Source organism: Puma concolor, chromosome B4 (genome assembly GCF_028749965.1).
Source record: "Puma concolor isolate L17-30 chromosome B4, mPumCon1.1.hap2, whole genome shotgun sequence".
Classification (NCBI taxonomy): Eukaryota; Metazoa; Chordata; class Mammalia; order Carnivora; family Felidae; genus Puma; species Puma concolor.
The window spans coordinates 45,491,337-45,504,500 of record NC_141673.1 but is presented as its reverse complement, the minus strand read 5'-3'; the positions used below and the strand labels follow the sequence as shown (position 1 = coordinate 45,504,500).

The 13,164-nt window shown below is 35.2% G+C and overlaps 1 protein-coding gene across 1 annotated transcript in view; it reads left to right on the top strand.

Moving 5' to 3' along the window:
* The window catches only part of TRHDE (thyrotropin releasing hormone degrading enzyme), a 396,068-nt gene that overhangs the window by 346,397 nt on the left and 36,507 nt on the right, over window positions 1–13,164 (top strand). The window contains exons 13-15 of the mRNA XM_025926745.2: window positions 8,943–9,090; window positions 10,991–11,088; window positions 11,559–11,666. Of these exons, the coding sequence (XP_025782530.2) occupies window positions 8,943–9,090; window positions 10,991–11,088; window positions 11,559–11,666 (354 nt within the window). The remainder of the gene's footprint in view (window positions 1–8,942; window positions 9,091–10,990; window positions 11,089–11,558; window positions 11,667–13,164) is intronic.

Sequence of the window (13,164 nt, the reverse complement as noted above, 5' to 3'; positions counted from 1 at the left end):
CAAAGAGGTTGATGCCTGTTTTCTCCTGTAGGATTTTGAATCCTGTAGGATTCTTTTGTTTTCTCACATTTAGGTCTTTCAACCATTTTGAATTTATTTTTGTGTATGGTGTAATAAAGTGGTCCAGTTTCATTCTTTTGCACATCACTGTCCAGTTTTACCAGCACCATTTGGTGAAGAGACTGTCTTTTTTCCATTGGATTCTCTTTCCTGCTTTGCCGAAATTTAGTTGGCCATATGTTTGTAGGTCCATTTCTGAGTTCTCTATTCTGTTCCATTGATCTATGTGTCTGTTTTCTGCCAGTACCATACTGGTTTGACATTGCAGCTTTGTAATATAGCTTGAAGACTGAAACTGCGATGCCTCCAGCTTTGGTTTTCTTTATCAATATCACTTTAGCTATTCAGGGTCTTTTCTGGTTCCATGCAAATTTTAGGATTGTTTGTTCTAGCTCTGTGAAGAATGCTGGTGTTGTTTTGGAAGGGATTGAATTGAATGTGTAGATTGCATTGGGTAGTATTGACGTTTTAACAATATTGTTCTTCCATTCCATGAGCATGGAATGATTTCCCACTTCTTTGTGTCTTTTTCAGTTTCTTTCATAAGGTTTCTATATTTTTCAGGTAACAGATCTTTTACCTCTTTGGTTAGGCTTATTTATCTTATGGTTTTTGGTGTAATTGTAAGTGGGATTGGTTCCTTTATTTCTCTTTCTGCTGCCTCATTATTGGTGTATAGAAATGCAACTGATTTCTGTACATTGATTTTATATCCTGTGACTTTGCTGAATTCCTGTATCAGCTCTAGCAATTTTTGGTGGAGTCTGTCAGGTTTTCCATGTAGAGTATCATGTCATTGGTGAAGAGTGAGAGTTTGACTTCTTTGCCAGTTTTCATGCCTTTTATTTCTTTGTGTTGTCTGATTGCTGAGACTAGGACTTCCAACACTATGTTGAATAACAGTGGTGAAAGTGGACATCCCTGTCATGTTCCTGTTCTCAGGGGTAAAGCTCTCAATTTTTCCCCGTTGAGGATGATATTAGGTGTAGGCATTTCATATATGGCTTTTATGATGTTAAAGTATGTTCCTTCTATCCCAACTTTCTTGAGGGTTGTTATTAAGAAAGGATGCTGTATTTTGTCATATGCTTTTTCTCCATCTATTGACAGGTTCTTATCCTTTCTTCTATTAATGTGATGTATCACGTTGATTGATTTGCAAATTTTGAACCAGCCCTGCAGCCCAGGAATGAATCCTACTTGCTCACGGTGAATAATTCTTTTAATGTACTGTTGAATTTGATTTGCTAGTATCTTGTTGAGAATTTTGCATCCAAGTTCATCAGGAATATTGGCCTATAATTCTCCTTGTTAGTGGGGTCTTTGTCTGGTTTTTGGAATCAAGGTAATCCTGGCTTTATAAAATGAGTCTGGAAGTTTTCCTTCCATTTCTATTTTTTGGAACAGTTTGAGAAGAATAGATACTAACTCTTCTTTAAACATCTGTTAGAATTCCCTTGGGAAACCATCTGGCCCAGGACTCTTGTTTGTTGGGAGATTTTTGATAACTGATTCAATTTCTGTGCTGTTTAAGGGACTGTTCAAATTTTCTATTTCTTCCTGTTTCAGTTTGGGTAGTTTGTGAGTTTCTAGGAATTTGGCTTTGAATGACACAGTGGACCAAATGGACTTAACAAATATATTCAGAACATTTCATCTTAAAGCAGCAGAATATATGTTCTTTTCACATGCACATGGAACATTTTTCAGAATAGCTCACATACTGGGTCACAAATCAGCCCTCAAAAGGTACAAAAAGATTGAGATCATACCATGCATATTTTCAGATCACAACTCTATGAAACTTGAAATCAACCACAAGAAAAAATTTGGAAAGCCCTCAAACACACGGAGGTTAAAGAACATCTTACTGAAGACTAAATGGGTTAACCAGGAAATTAAAGAAGAAATAAAAAAATACATGGAAGCAAATGAAAGTGAAAACATGACAGTTCAAACCCTTTGGAATGCAGCAACGGCAGACACAAGAGTAGAGTACATTGCAATTCAGGCCTATCTCAGGAAACAAGAAAGGTCCCAAATATACGACCTAACTTTACACATAAAGGAGCTAGAAAAGAAGCAGCATATAAAGCCTACAGCCAGCAGAAAAAGGCAAATAATAAAGATTAGACCAGAAACAAATGACATAGAAACAAACAAAAACAGTAGAACAAATCAATGAAACTAAATGCTGTTTCTTTGAAAGAATAAACAAAATTGGTAAACCGCTAGCCAGACTTACCAAAAAGAAAGAGAAAGGATCCAAAGAGATACAATCATGAATGAAAGAGGAGAGATCATAACCAACACCACAGAAATTCAAACAATATACAATATACAATATACAATGACTTAAAATTAGTTGATAGTTTTCTTTAAAAAAAAATAGTTAACTGTGGCCATAAACCTAGGGTTTTTTTTTTTTTTTCTTTTCAGGTGAATAGCTAACATCATTAACTTCCATTTAATAACTAAACATTGGCTCTGTTTTTTAACATTATTAAGTGTCCAGAGGATTCCTGTATTTAGATGATGGCTCGTTTCTTGAGAAATTATACTTGGAAATAAAGAAACAAGTGTGTGTAGATAGGAAAGCTTGGTTTGGTGGTAGTAGTGGGACTATGCAGGCAGCAAAAAATTATTTCTGGATTTAATCATATCTTTACTGAAGAAGGAACCCTAGAGATCACGTAGTTCATCCTTGTCAAATTACTACCTAGGAGAAAGAGATTTCCAAACCCACCAGCAATTTACTTTTATTTTAGTTTTTTTTTTTTTAGAGCTTATTTACTTATTTTGAGAGAGAGTGAACGAGCATGAGTGGGGGAGGGGCAGAGAGAGAGGGAGAGAGAGCATCCTAAGCAGACTCCATGCCATCAGTGCAGAACCCAATGCAGAGCTCGAACTCAGAAACTGTGAGATCATAACCTGAGCAAAAATTGAGTTGGATGCTTAACCGACCGAGTAATTCAAGCTCCCACCATCAATTTATTTGAAAACATAGTATAAAATAATACTGTTGCTTCTAGGAGAGTAGGAAAGTAATTTGCTAATCAGAAAAAAAAAAAAGGACAGAGATGTTTATATAATGCTTCCACTTTCTCTCTGGCTAAAAGCTATTTTACTTGGGTATAGACTAGCTTATTCAAAGCTACTTAGCTAGATAGCATTGGCTTTCTTATCTTCTATCATATGTACCATTAATAAACAAGATGACCAAAAAATACTATAAATTTCACTCCAATAGAATTTTCCCATGATGTTGGTATCTTTTAACTTTAGAAAATGCTTAATTTAATAAATATCTATGGTCATGTTTAAGTTTTAATATACTTGTAAAATACTCCCATTTTTAAGAACAATGACATTATTGCCATAACTTAATTTAGTATAAAAACATTTATTGAGTACTTATTTTGTACTAAATTCTGCATTAGGCTATCTTTGGTGATGCAAAGATAGGCAAAGCATGCTTCATTTCCTTAAAGAGCTAAGTCCAGTGAGTGAGAAAGATAGTATTATGATAAAATTATGATTAATATCATGATAATTATTATGAATAGAGGTGTTACTGAGATGTTATGTGAGCCCAGGAAATAAGTGCCTAAGTCAGTTGTGGAAGAAGTCTTCATGGAAGAGAAGAAACAGGAGGAGGGGCTAAGAGAACTCTATTGTGCAACTTTTTGAGGCTCTAATTTTATGGGGCTGTGTAAGGTAACTTCCTTTCCATCTCTGCAGATAACATTTCTCCAGTATCTGAATAATATCTTTATTTTCTCCGTGAACTGACCAAATAGACTGTTGGTTGACAGAGATACCTCCCCTGTGTATTTCTCTTTTCATTCTATGGTACTCTGAGAACTGCTGGAGTTTCCAGTCTCCATCATGGAATCTTCCCACAAAGAACACATTAAAGTCTTTAATAATGAATAATGAAAAATAATAGATACAATGGTAAATGTTTTAATTAAGCATTTTAGCAACTGCTTTAAAAATCTATGCCCTAGGGATGCATGGATGGCTCAGTCTGTTAGGCATCAGGTTCTTGATTGCAGCTTGGGTCATAATCCCAGGGTCCTGGGATCCCAGGGTCCCAAGATCCCATGATCTCTATGCTGTCAGCATGGAGCCTGCTTGGGATTCTGTCTCTCCCTCTGCCCCTCCCTGCCCCCACCACCCCGTGTTTTCTCTCTCTTAAAAAAAAAAAAAAATCTGTGCCCTAAAAGAGAGATAGAGTGTCTTCTGTACAAAATGTGAAATATAGAGTAGGCAATTAATTGGTTTTAAAGGAGTATTCAATTAGTGAAATCTGGACTATGATGCTCTAGAGTCTGCTTGTGCTTTTAATTTTTTCCCAAGTTTCAAGCACCCAGAAGCCAAGTGCTTTTCAAGAAAACTCACAAAATAGGTTATTTGTGTACAGGCCACCCATCTCAGTAGGTTTAAGAGTTAGCATTCACAGAATTCAGAGCTGTTTTTAAAAAGTAGTTTTGGAGGGCACCTGGGTGGCTCACTTGGTTGGACATCTGACTTTGCCTCAGGTCATGATCTCATGGTTTGTGGGTTCAAGCCCTGCCTTGGGCTCTGTGCTGACAACCAGAGCGTGGAGCTTGCTTCAGATTCTGTGTCTCCCCCTCGCTTGCCCTCCCCTGCTTGTGCCCTGTCTTTCTCTCAAAAATAAATAAACATTAAAAAAAATATTAAAAAAAAAAGTAGCTTTGTATCTTAGGTGAAAACAAAGCCAGCTAAGATCAGTGCATTTCAACATCTAGTAATATAGTCTGGTTTTAATCTTCTTCTTATAAAAAGTATTCTATTATATGCCTGAAGATATATTTCATCACAAGCTCCAGTAAAGTGAAGAAGAGGGTATGTGTGTGTTTAGGGAGGGGGAATGGGTGGAGGAACTATATAGGTGCATATGGACAATTTTTATCTATTTCTCTAACTTTCCTCATTTGTTTCATTTCCCCATTATCTTTTCTTTGATTTCTAAATTATTTCTTATGCCAACCTTTACCCCACTAGTACAGAAGATAGATTTCATCTACAACCTCTTCCTAAAATATTAGTAAAACAAAATTAATTGTACATGAAATATTCTTTAGGTTTGCTATTTTCCCCTTATTTTGTTAACAGCCTTTCTCTGTGATGATGCAAATCTAGGGCAACTGCATTTCAGCATGAGGACCCTAAATGTGCTCCCTACTAGGCTGATTACTTGGAGCTAATGTAGTGTTCCATTCATTGGATTCCACACACTTCCCCCATATTGATTGCATTATCAGTAGTAGTAATCACAGATATCATTACCAGCCAATTACACAAACACGTATCTAAACTAGGTAACTTATTCACCAACATTATCTCTTACAAGTCTTAATTTTGTAATGAAGCTGATCATCTTATCCAATTGAGTGTAGCTACATATTTTGATCTAGTAGGCTAAATGTAAGTGTATTGAATTATGTAGCAGGTAATTACTTACATATGTTTGTAACAACACAAATGAGAGCAATTTGAATGTAATCTGTTTCTTATTCTATTTGAGGGCTGCATTAGAGAAGGTTAACTGCTTTAAAAAATAGACCCAAGCATGTATTTGGGTCAAACACAATAGAAGTGTTTTTCCTGCTTACATAACAGAACTGGTGTGAGAACTGGCAGCGGGGCAGGCAGTCATCCAGAGACCCAGGTGGGTTTCTGACGCATTCAATAAAAGAGTTCCAAGGTCACCCTGAAAGATTCAGTTTAGGGGAAAAGAGTATTGAGGAACTCATGGGAGATGTCTATGGGCTAACCCTGGCAGTGATGAATAGTCATATTCTATTGGCTAGTTACCATATGACCATACCTAATTATCAAGAAAGTGGGATTATAATCTACCCTAGGAAGTAAAGGAAAGCATGGTGAGAAGTTGGCAATTTTGCCATAAGGACTCAAATCAGAATTTGCTCTATTTCTCTATATGATGAATACTTTATTTGGCTTGTCATTATTCGGAACTTCTATCAGGCTTTCTTTGCTTTAATTTCCTTTATACTATGTCAGATATATTCTAAAACTTAGATCCAAGTCCTGCCTCTTAGACTTATACATATTAGACAAGTGAAGAAGGGGGAATATAAAATCACAAAGTATTTTTTCAAAATTTTAAACAAATAAAGTATGACCATATTATTATAATGTTTTTTTGGCAGTTTAAATTGCAGACAAGTAGGTTAGGATAAAAGGTTTTGGGTGATAAAAAAGATGTCTTAGTTCAACCCTTATTGCACAGGTAAGGAACATGAGACTTGGCAAGATGAATTTGTTTGTCTAATTGTACAGGAAACATTTGCGGTTCCTGGCTCTTTCTCAAACCCATCTCTTCCATAACATTATTTGTCATCTTTTTACTTTGTAGTCATATTTTCTACAAAGCATACGTCATTGAATAATGTCCATCCATTTACAGGGATGAAGTAAAACACAATGAATTATAACTGACATAAGGCTAATATGTTTAAATCGGCAATAAAATAAATCCAACACCTTTCCAGATTTTCCAAATTCACTTGAAGATCCATAATAAGTTCACTGCTTAGTAAAGGGTGTTTTTTATTACTACATTATTTTTCTTATTTCTTCAACAAAAAATAATGGCTTCTAGATAAATCTGCTGCAAATCTAAAATTATACAATTCGTGACATTTGGATTATAAATTTATTATCGCCATGCCAATAAATATTTAAATTAAAAGTTCAGGGGAAATGAATGACAAAATCTGAAATATTGGAAGGTATGTTTTCTTTAAGGAGGAAAGCCAAATCATTATTTTTAAAAAAAATATATTGCCTTTTTGGTGGGTAACAAACTCTTAAAAGCAAAATTTAATGGTGTTATTGAGACGCCACCCTAGCAAAAAAAGATAGTTCCTTATTTAATTGTCATTGCCAGAGCCTAATCTCATGCTCTTTCTTCAAGGATGTATAAAATGGAAACTGTAAAAGAAAGTGGCACAAGTCTAGCTGTGCTCTAAATCATGCAAACATCAGGAAATGTTGAAATTATGTGGAAATTTGAGGTTATTGTTGCATTTGTTATTATCGCCATTCATGTTTATATCAGACATTAACTGTGGTTGATGATCTTATACCATGAGTGAACCCAAATCATTAGAGTGACACACATCCTTTTTTTTTTTTTTTTAAATTCAAAGAAAACTGAAGCACGGTCTTCAGAATTGGTTTTTGTTTTTTATCTTTTTTTTTTTTAATGTTTGTTTATTTTTGAGAGAGAGAGAGAAAGGGAGAGAGCAGGGAATGGGCAGAGCGAGAGGGAGACACAGAATCTGAGGCAGCTTCAGGCTCTAAGCTGTCAGCACCGACTGAGATGACACAGGTGATGAGATCATGACCTGAACCAAAGTTGGACACTCAACCAACTGAGCCACCCAATCACAATTGGTTTTTCTTATGAACATCATAAACATGGCTGCAAGTTTACCATAGAGTAACTTTTGCTTGTTACAGTGAGTAAGAATTAGAAAATCTGGCAAATTTATTTGAAGTGAAGATGAGAAAAGCCTTTGCTCCCTGTCTGTCCACCTCCTACCAAGCACAAATAATAAGGTCCATCTAATTTTGTGATTCTACAAAAGAACAATGGTGTGAAATGTAGATAAAGGAGATAACCAGGCTTCGGTTGCTTTCATATTTACTTGGTCCATGTGGTAAAAGTCTGCATTCAGTTGATTTTTTTTTTTAAGTTTATTTATTATTTTGAGAGAAACAGAGATGGCGCAAGTGGGGGAGGGACAGAGAGAGGGCGAGAGAGAGAGAATCCCAAGCAGGCTCTGCATTGTCAGCACAGAGCCTGATGTGGGGCTCAAACTCAGGAAACCGTGAGATCATGACCTGAGGCAGCATCAAAAGTCAGAGGCTTAACTGACTGAGCTACCCAGGCACGCTTCCATTCAATTGATTATTAATGTAAAAAAAATATCCAGCAACTATGTGTATGCATCAGGGACATCAATGGTAAGAGAGCCCATCTTTTAATGAACTGTGGATTGTCATTTATATTGCTTTGATTTGCAAGGATTTTATATGCAACCTCCTGGAGAGTAGAGATATACACTTCTTTTGGGATCCTTTTTTTGGATATACCCTCTTTAAATATAGGCAACATGTGTTCAGATCATCTTAAAAAGCTCCAGTTTCATATTCTCCGAAGAATCTGACATGGGTCCCCAAGGTGACAAAGAATATATTTTGAAGGAAAAATAATAAATGGGAGAGTTGAGTCTTTTAACTTTTTTGGAATTTGGACTCTATTAAAATCTAACTGAAGTTTTCATAGGTGTTATGGAAACCATTTCTTTTGAAAAATGCTCATATCATAATATGACAGAGATAGTCAAAACTGTAACTTGCCACTTTAGTTTGATTATTCTTTTGAAAACAATCTGTGTTAAATATTATTACACAGAACTACATGAAGAGCAAAGAGAATGCATTGAGAAACTGAATTTGCATTTCAGTAATCAATTATTTTCAATTACATATGGCCTCTGAAGAGTTTCTGTGAAGGAAAGTACCTAGAGTTGATTCTATTTAAATTCCGGAATTCTTTCCTTTTAAAAAATATGCATTCTGATATTTTGGTGTATGTAAATTTTTAACTCTCTAACTCTGTATATATTAAGGTACATGGCATCCTAAGTAGGACTATATTTAAAAAGTGAGTAATTTTATTTTTATGGCCCTCGGTATGGCTTCTTTATACTGTGATGAATCTTGCTTTCTGCCTTTTATTTGCATAAGTGAAATCTTCAGTTTTGCATCATCATGTATATTTCCTGCAAATAATTAACTTTAACTTTTTCACTGTACAGAGCTGGCTCTTTGCCTCAGCATATTCCCCTGGAGATTATCAGATACCTGTCTGAGGAGAAGGATTTTCTTCCTTGGCATGCTGCCAGCCGAGCTCTCTATCCTCTAGATAAATTACTGGACCGCATGGAGAAATACAATGTCTTCAATGTAAAAAGACATATTTTTCTTTCTTATTTTCAGATGATGAACTGTTGTCTCATTATCTACTTTATGTAACTGATCCTGAGTCATTTGCGTTCCTTCTTCGAATTTGTGTTACCATTTTTGTCCTGATTTTCCGTGCAACACTGATGATAATTACTTGAAGAAAAAATTTAATACAAGCTACTTTTTATTCTGGCCTAAAAGTGTCAATTAAGCTTACATGACTCAGAATTTAAGAACAAATATTAAAAAAAAAAGAACAAATATACATGGCAAATCCTTAAAGTTCTAACTTACTTTCCAAGAGTTAAAGGGCTCTGTGTTCACAAAGGACTTACCCTGGGTAGAGGGATCCCAAAGATCTTAACAGAATATAGACAGTTTCAGTAAAGATTCTTAGTCATTATTTTTATCCAAAAGGGCATAGTGAATTCAATTCACTTCCTTAATTAACAAGGATAAGATCAACATTGAGGCGAAAGCCCATTCATAATTGGGTCCAAGGGGATACAGGAGAGCAAACAATAGATAATCCAAATAGACATGAAGACATGACAAACATTCCAAAATGTTACCTGACCAGATTTCCTAAGCTGCAGCCTGATAAATGCAAACTGCACTGTAGACACCACCTAATCTGCTTTAATAACCATTTTGAATAAGATTAGGATTAACTATGGCTAATGAGTTTTTGGTTCCTAAATTTCTTATCACAGCGAGCCTTTGCATATGAGACTGTGTCTCTGTGCCTCCTATCATCTTTGAGCACCCTTTGGTTTCCTTCAGTTATCTTAGCAGCCTGCCCTGTGTTTTGTAAAATCATCCCATTTTTTATGACACGCTGGCTCTGCTGATTAGCCTACACGTTTGGAATGACTCGAGACTAGATTGCCATGGCATGAAATCTGTTTATTAGCACTCTGTAAATTGCCTGATGGCTATCAGAGTTGCTTCTTGTTTTCTTCTTCTAAGTCTGCATGAAAATGCCTCTGTTCTAATATTTTTTTTAATTGAAATAATCCTGGCTTGCCTGTTCATTGTTATTAGTTTTGTCTAATCCCTTACAACACACATGCAAAACAAAATGTGTCTTTACAGCTACAGTATAACTTTTATCTGCTAGAGAAAGACTTATTACACTTCTCTTTGCTCTCAACACAGAGACACTGCAATGTTAAACTTCCATAAAAGTAAAATACATTTTTGTGTATATTTGTACTTTGGAATAATATTTCATGTCAGACACCTCAATTTCAGTAAAAGTTGAGAATTGCTTTTACTGTAATTTCAGTGCTTTCATTCCTTTGACAAAATTCAAGGACCACATTAAAGTGAGGAGAGCATATTTTACATTGCTCTCTAATATTTAAATATATCATTAGCTCAATGGATTGTTGACTTTGAAATGCCATATTTTTTACTGCAGAGCGTTCTGAGTATGTCAGGTTCAACAATGCCAGGCTATTGGCTGTGCTTACCTAATTGTTTTGCATTCGATGTGCTCTGTTGACATGAAATGCATAAAAGTTTGGTGCTTATTTTCATAAACTGTATCTACCCACATTTGCGCATGTGCGTGCATGGATGACATTATCAATATTCCTCAGTTTCCTTGTTGTGCTATAAAAATTGTCATCTAAAATATTTAATAGTGCAAATTACTTAATCATTCAATAGGAAATAAGGAGTAGTCTTCCACCATTGCGATTGTATTTTATCCTTATTTTCTATATTTGAAATACTAAGCTGAATAAAAGTAGAGCATTTATCATGCCCATTATTTTACTGATATTTTAAAGAAGGCTTCTTTAGAAAATATTTTAATCTTATTATATAATTTTAATTATCAGCATGGAGACGTTTGAGACTGACATTATCTTCATGTCCTCTAACCCCCATTTAGGAATATATTTTAAAGCAAGTTGCAGCAACATACATCAAGCTTGGATGGCCAAAAAACAATTTTAATGGATCTCTTGTTCAAGCATCCTACCAACATGAGTACTGTTTTATTTTCTTACTCGCTTCTTTTCCCCCAGAGCTGTACAATAGCATACTTGTAGTACCATGGTGACTTCAGCAGCATGAGATGATCTGTCTCTCATTCTGCATCTGTCATTTCCCTTTACTGGGAGGCCTGCTGATGTACTCATCAGTGCACAGTTTCCACTACCTGGCACTGAGAACAAAAGCATGTCTTTGTCGTGTTTTAATATACGATCATCCTTTATTAGTAAAGGGGAGATTCGAACCCGTGCCCCTCACTGTATTATTGTTTCCAGAGAAGACTTTTTAGTATGCATAACTTCTACTCTGCCTAACCATCTCTTCCTTAGCAAAATAGGATTTCTGTATCTGAAAATTATTTTTGTGCTGATTATTTACTTCTCTATGGTTTATGTAATAAGTTATCCTTTCTCTCCGGATAATAACACTGCATTTTAATTGTTTTTCCCTTTGATGGTACCTAGAGAGCTACGTCGAGAAGTTATAATGCTGGCATGCAGTTTTGGCAACAAGCACTGTCATCAGCAGGCATCAACACTTATTTCAGATTGGATTTCCAGCAACAGGAACAGGTAAATTGAACCAAATCCTATATTTCTGATATGATTTAATACTGCTCTCAGATTCTCGGTTGATACATTGCTTTTATCAACTGGAGAAAAACAAGACAAGGAAAAACCCTGCAAAGCCGTGTTTCAGGTTCACAGCTTACAAGGTAACAGCACAAAAGTGACAATACACTTATTTTTGAAACATTTTGTAGAGTTTTAAACTAACTTTCTTAATGTAGGCCCTTATTCTCATAGATAAGGTGTCAGCTTATTTTGAATTTGGATAGCTTTGCTATTCCGTGAGAACAAAATAATTTTATTTAGGCCAAATTCTAAGGTTCTTTACAAAGGTTGCGGTATTTATTCATAAAACACTGTGAGCATATGATGTAAGTGAAGTAGCATAACAAACGTTAATATTAAAAACTAAAACCAAAAAGGTTATAAAAAAGATCTTTACTCTTTTAGTGACCCTTGACAGAAACCTCAAACCTGTATCTTATCTTGGAATTTCACAATATAGGATTTTAGTACATAATGTGATGTTAAAATTGTTTGATAGAACTGCCTTTGATAAAAAAAAATACTATTCCAAATGTCACTTGTTAATGTTAATGAAAAGAATATTAAGCATAAAAAATTGAGGATCATGATCTTTTCACTACAGTTTTTAACCCTTCTTATGTGTCTTTATATTTCCAAGGACGTTGATGTTCCATTTCTTATTACACTTTGGGCAATTTATAATCGCTCTTTCCCAGTATTTGGCCCCTGTGTTAAGGAGAGTGAGCTCAGAGGGGTGGAAGCTAGGGGAGAGTTTTATTCAGGTGGTTCTATTTTGCAAGCCACGATGGGCTTGTCCCTGATCTGAGTGTCTGAGATGACTCCATGGGAACAGAGAAAGGGACTTGGTCTAGGTGAGCATAGAGAACCACAGAGAGTATAATCTGCTTAGGAAACAAATTGGTTTTTGTCTTGTCGAAAGTGACCTAGGTTTAAATGTAGTATCTAACTGACTCCAGATCAGAGCATAGCTATCCTACTTTAAAAATCTGTGCAAGAAATCTTTCACTGCACTACTGAGTAATTAGTCCTACTATCTCACCTTCTTTATCATGGTCTTTTTTGCTCTTTAAGTGAACTGTTTCTGGTCTTACCCTGAGCCAAGAAGGAAAATATTTTATCACTATCATCTTTCAATTGATCCATCATGTACTTGACAGTGATTAAATCTGTCACCAGTCTTCTCTAGAACAAAAACATTTTCATTTATTAACTTTTACTAATGATTATCCTTTTTGTGAAGTCTTCTGAAAACTATTAAACTTGAAAATAGTAAAATGGAAACTTTTTTTTCCTTTTTTTTCTACTACCTTCTTTAATTCTACCGCATATAGTTGAATGACAAACACATAAAAATTTATCCAAAATCAATACATCCATAATAAGATACATAATCGTAAATACATATGAGAAGAAAAGTTGAAAGGTATTATTTAAATATTGTGGTCTCTATTTT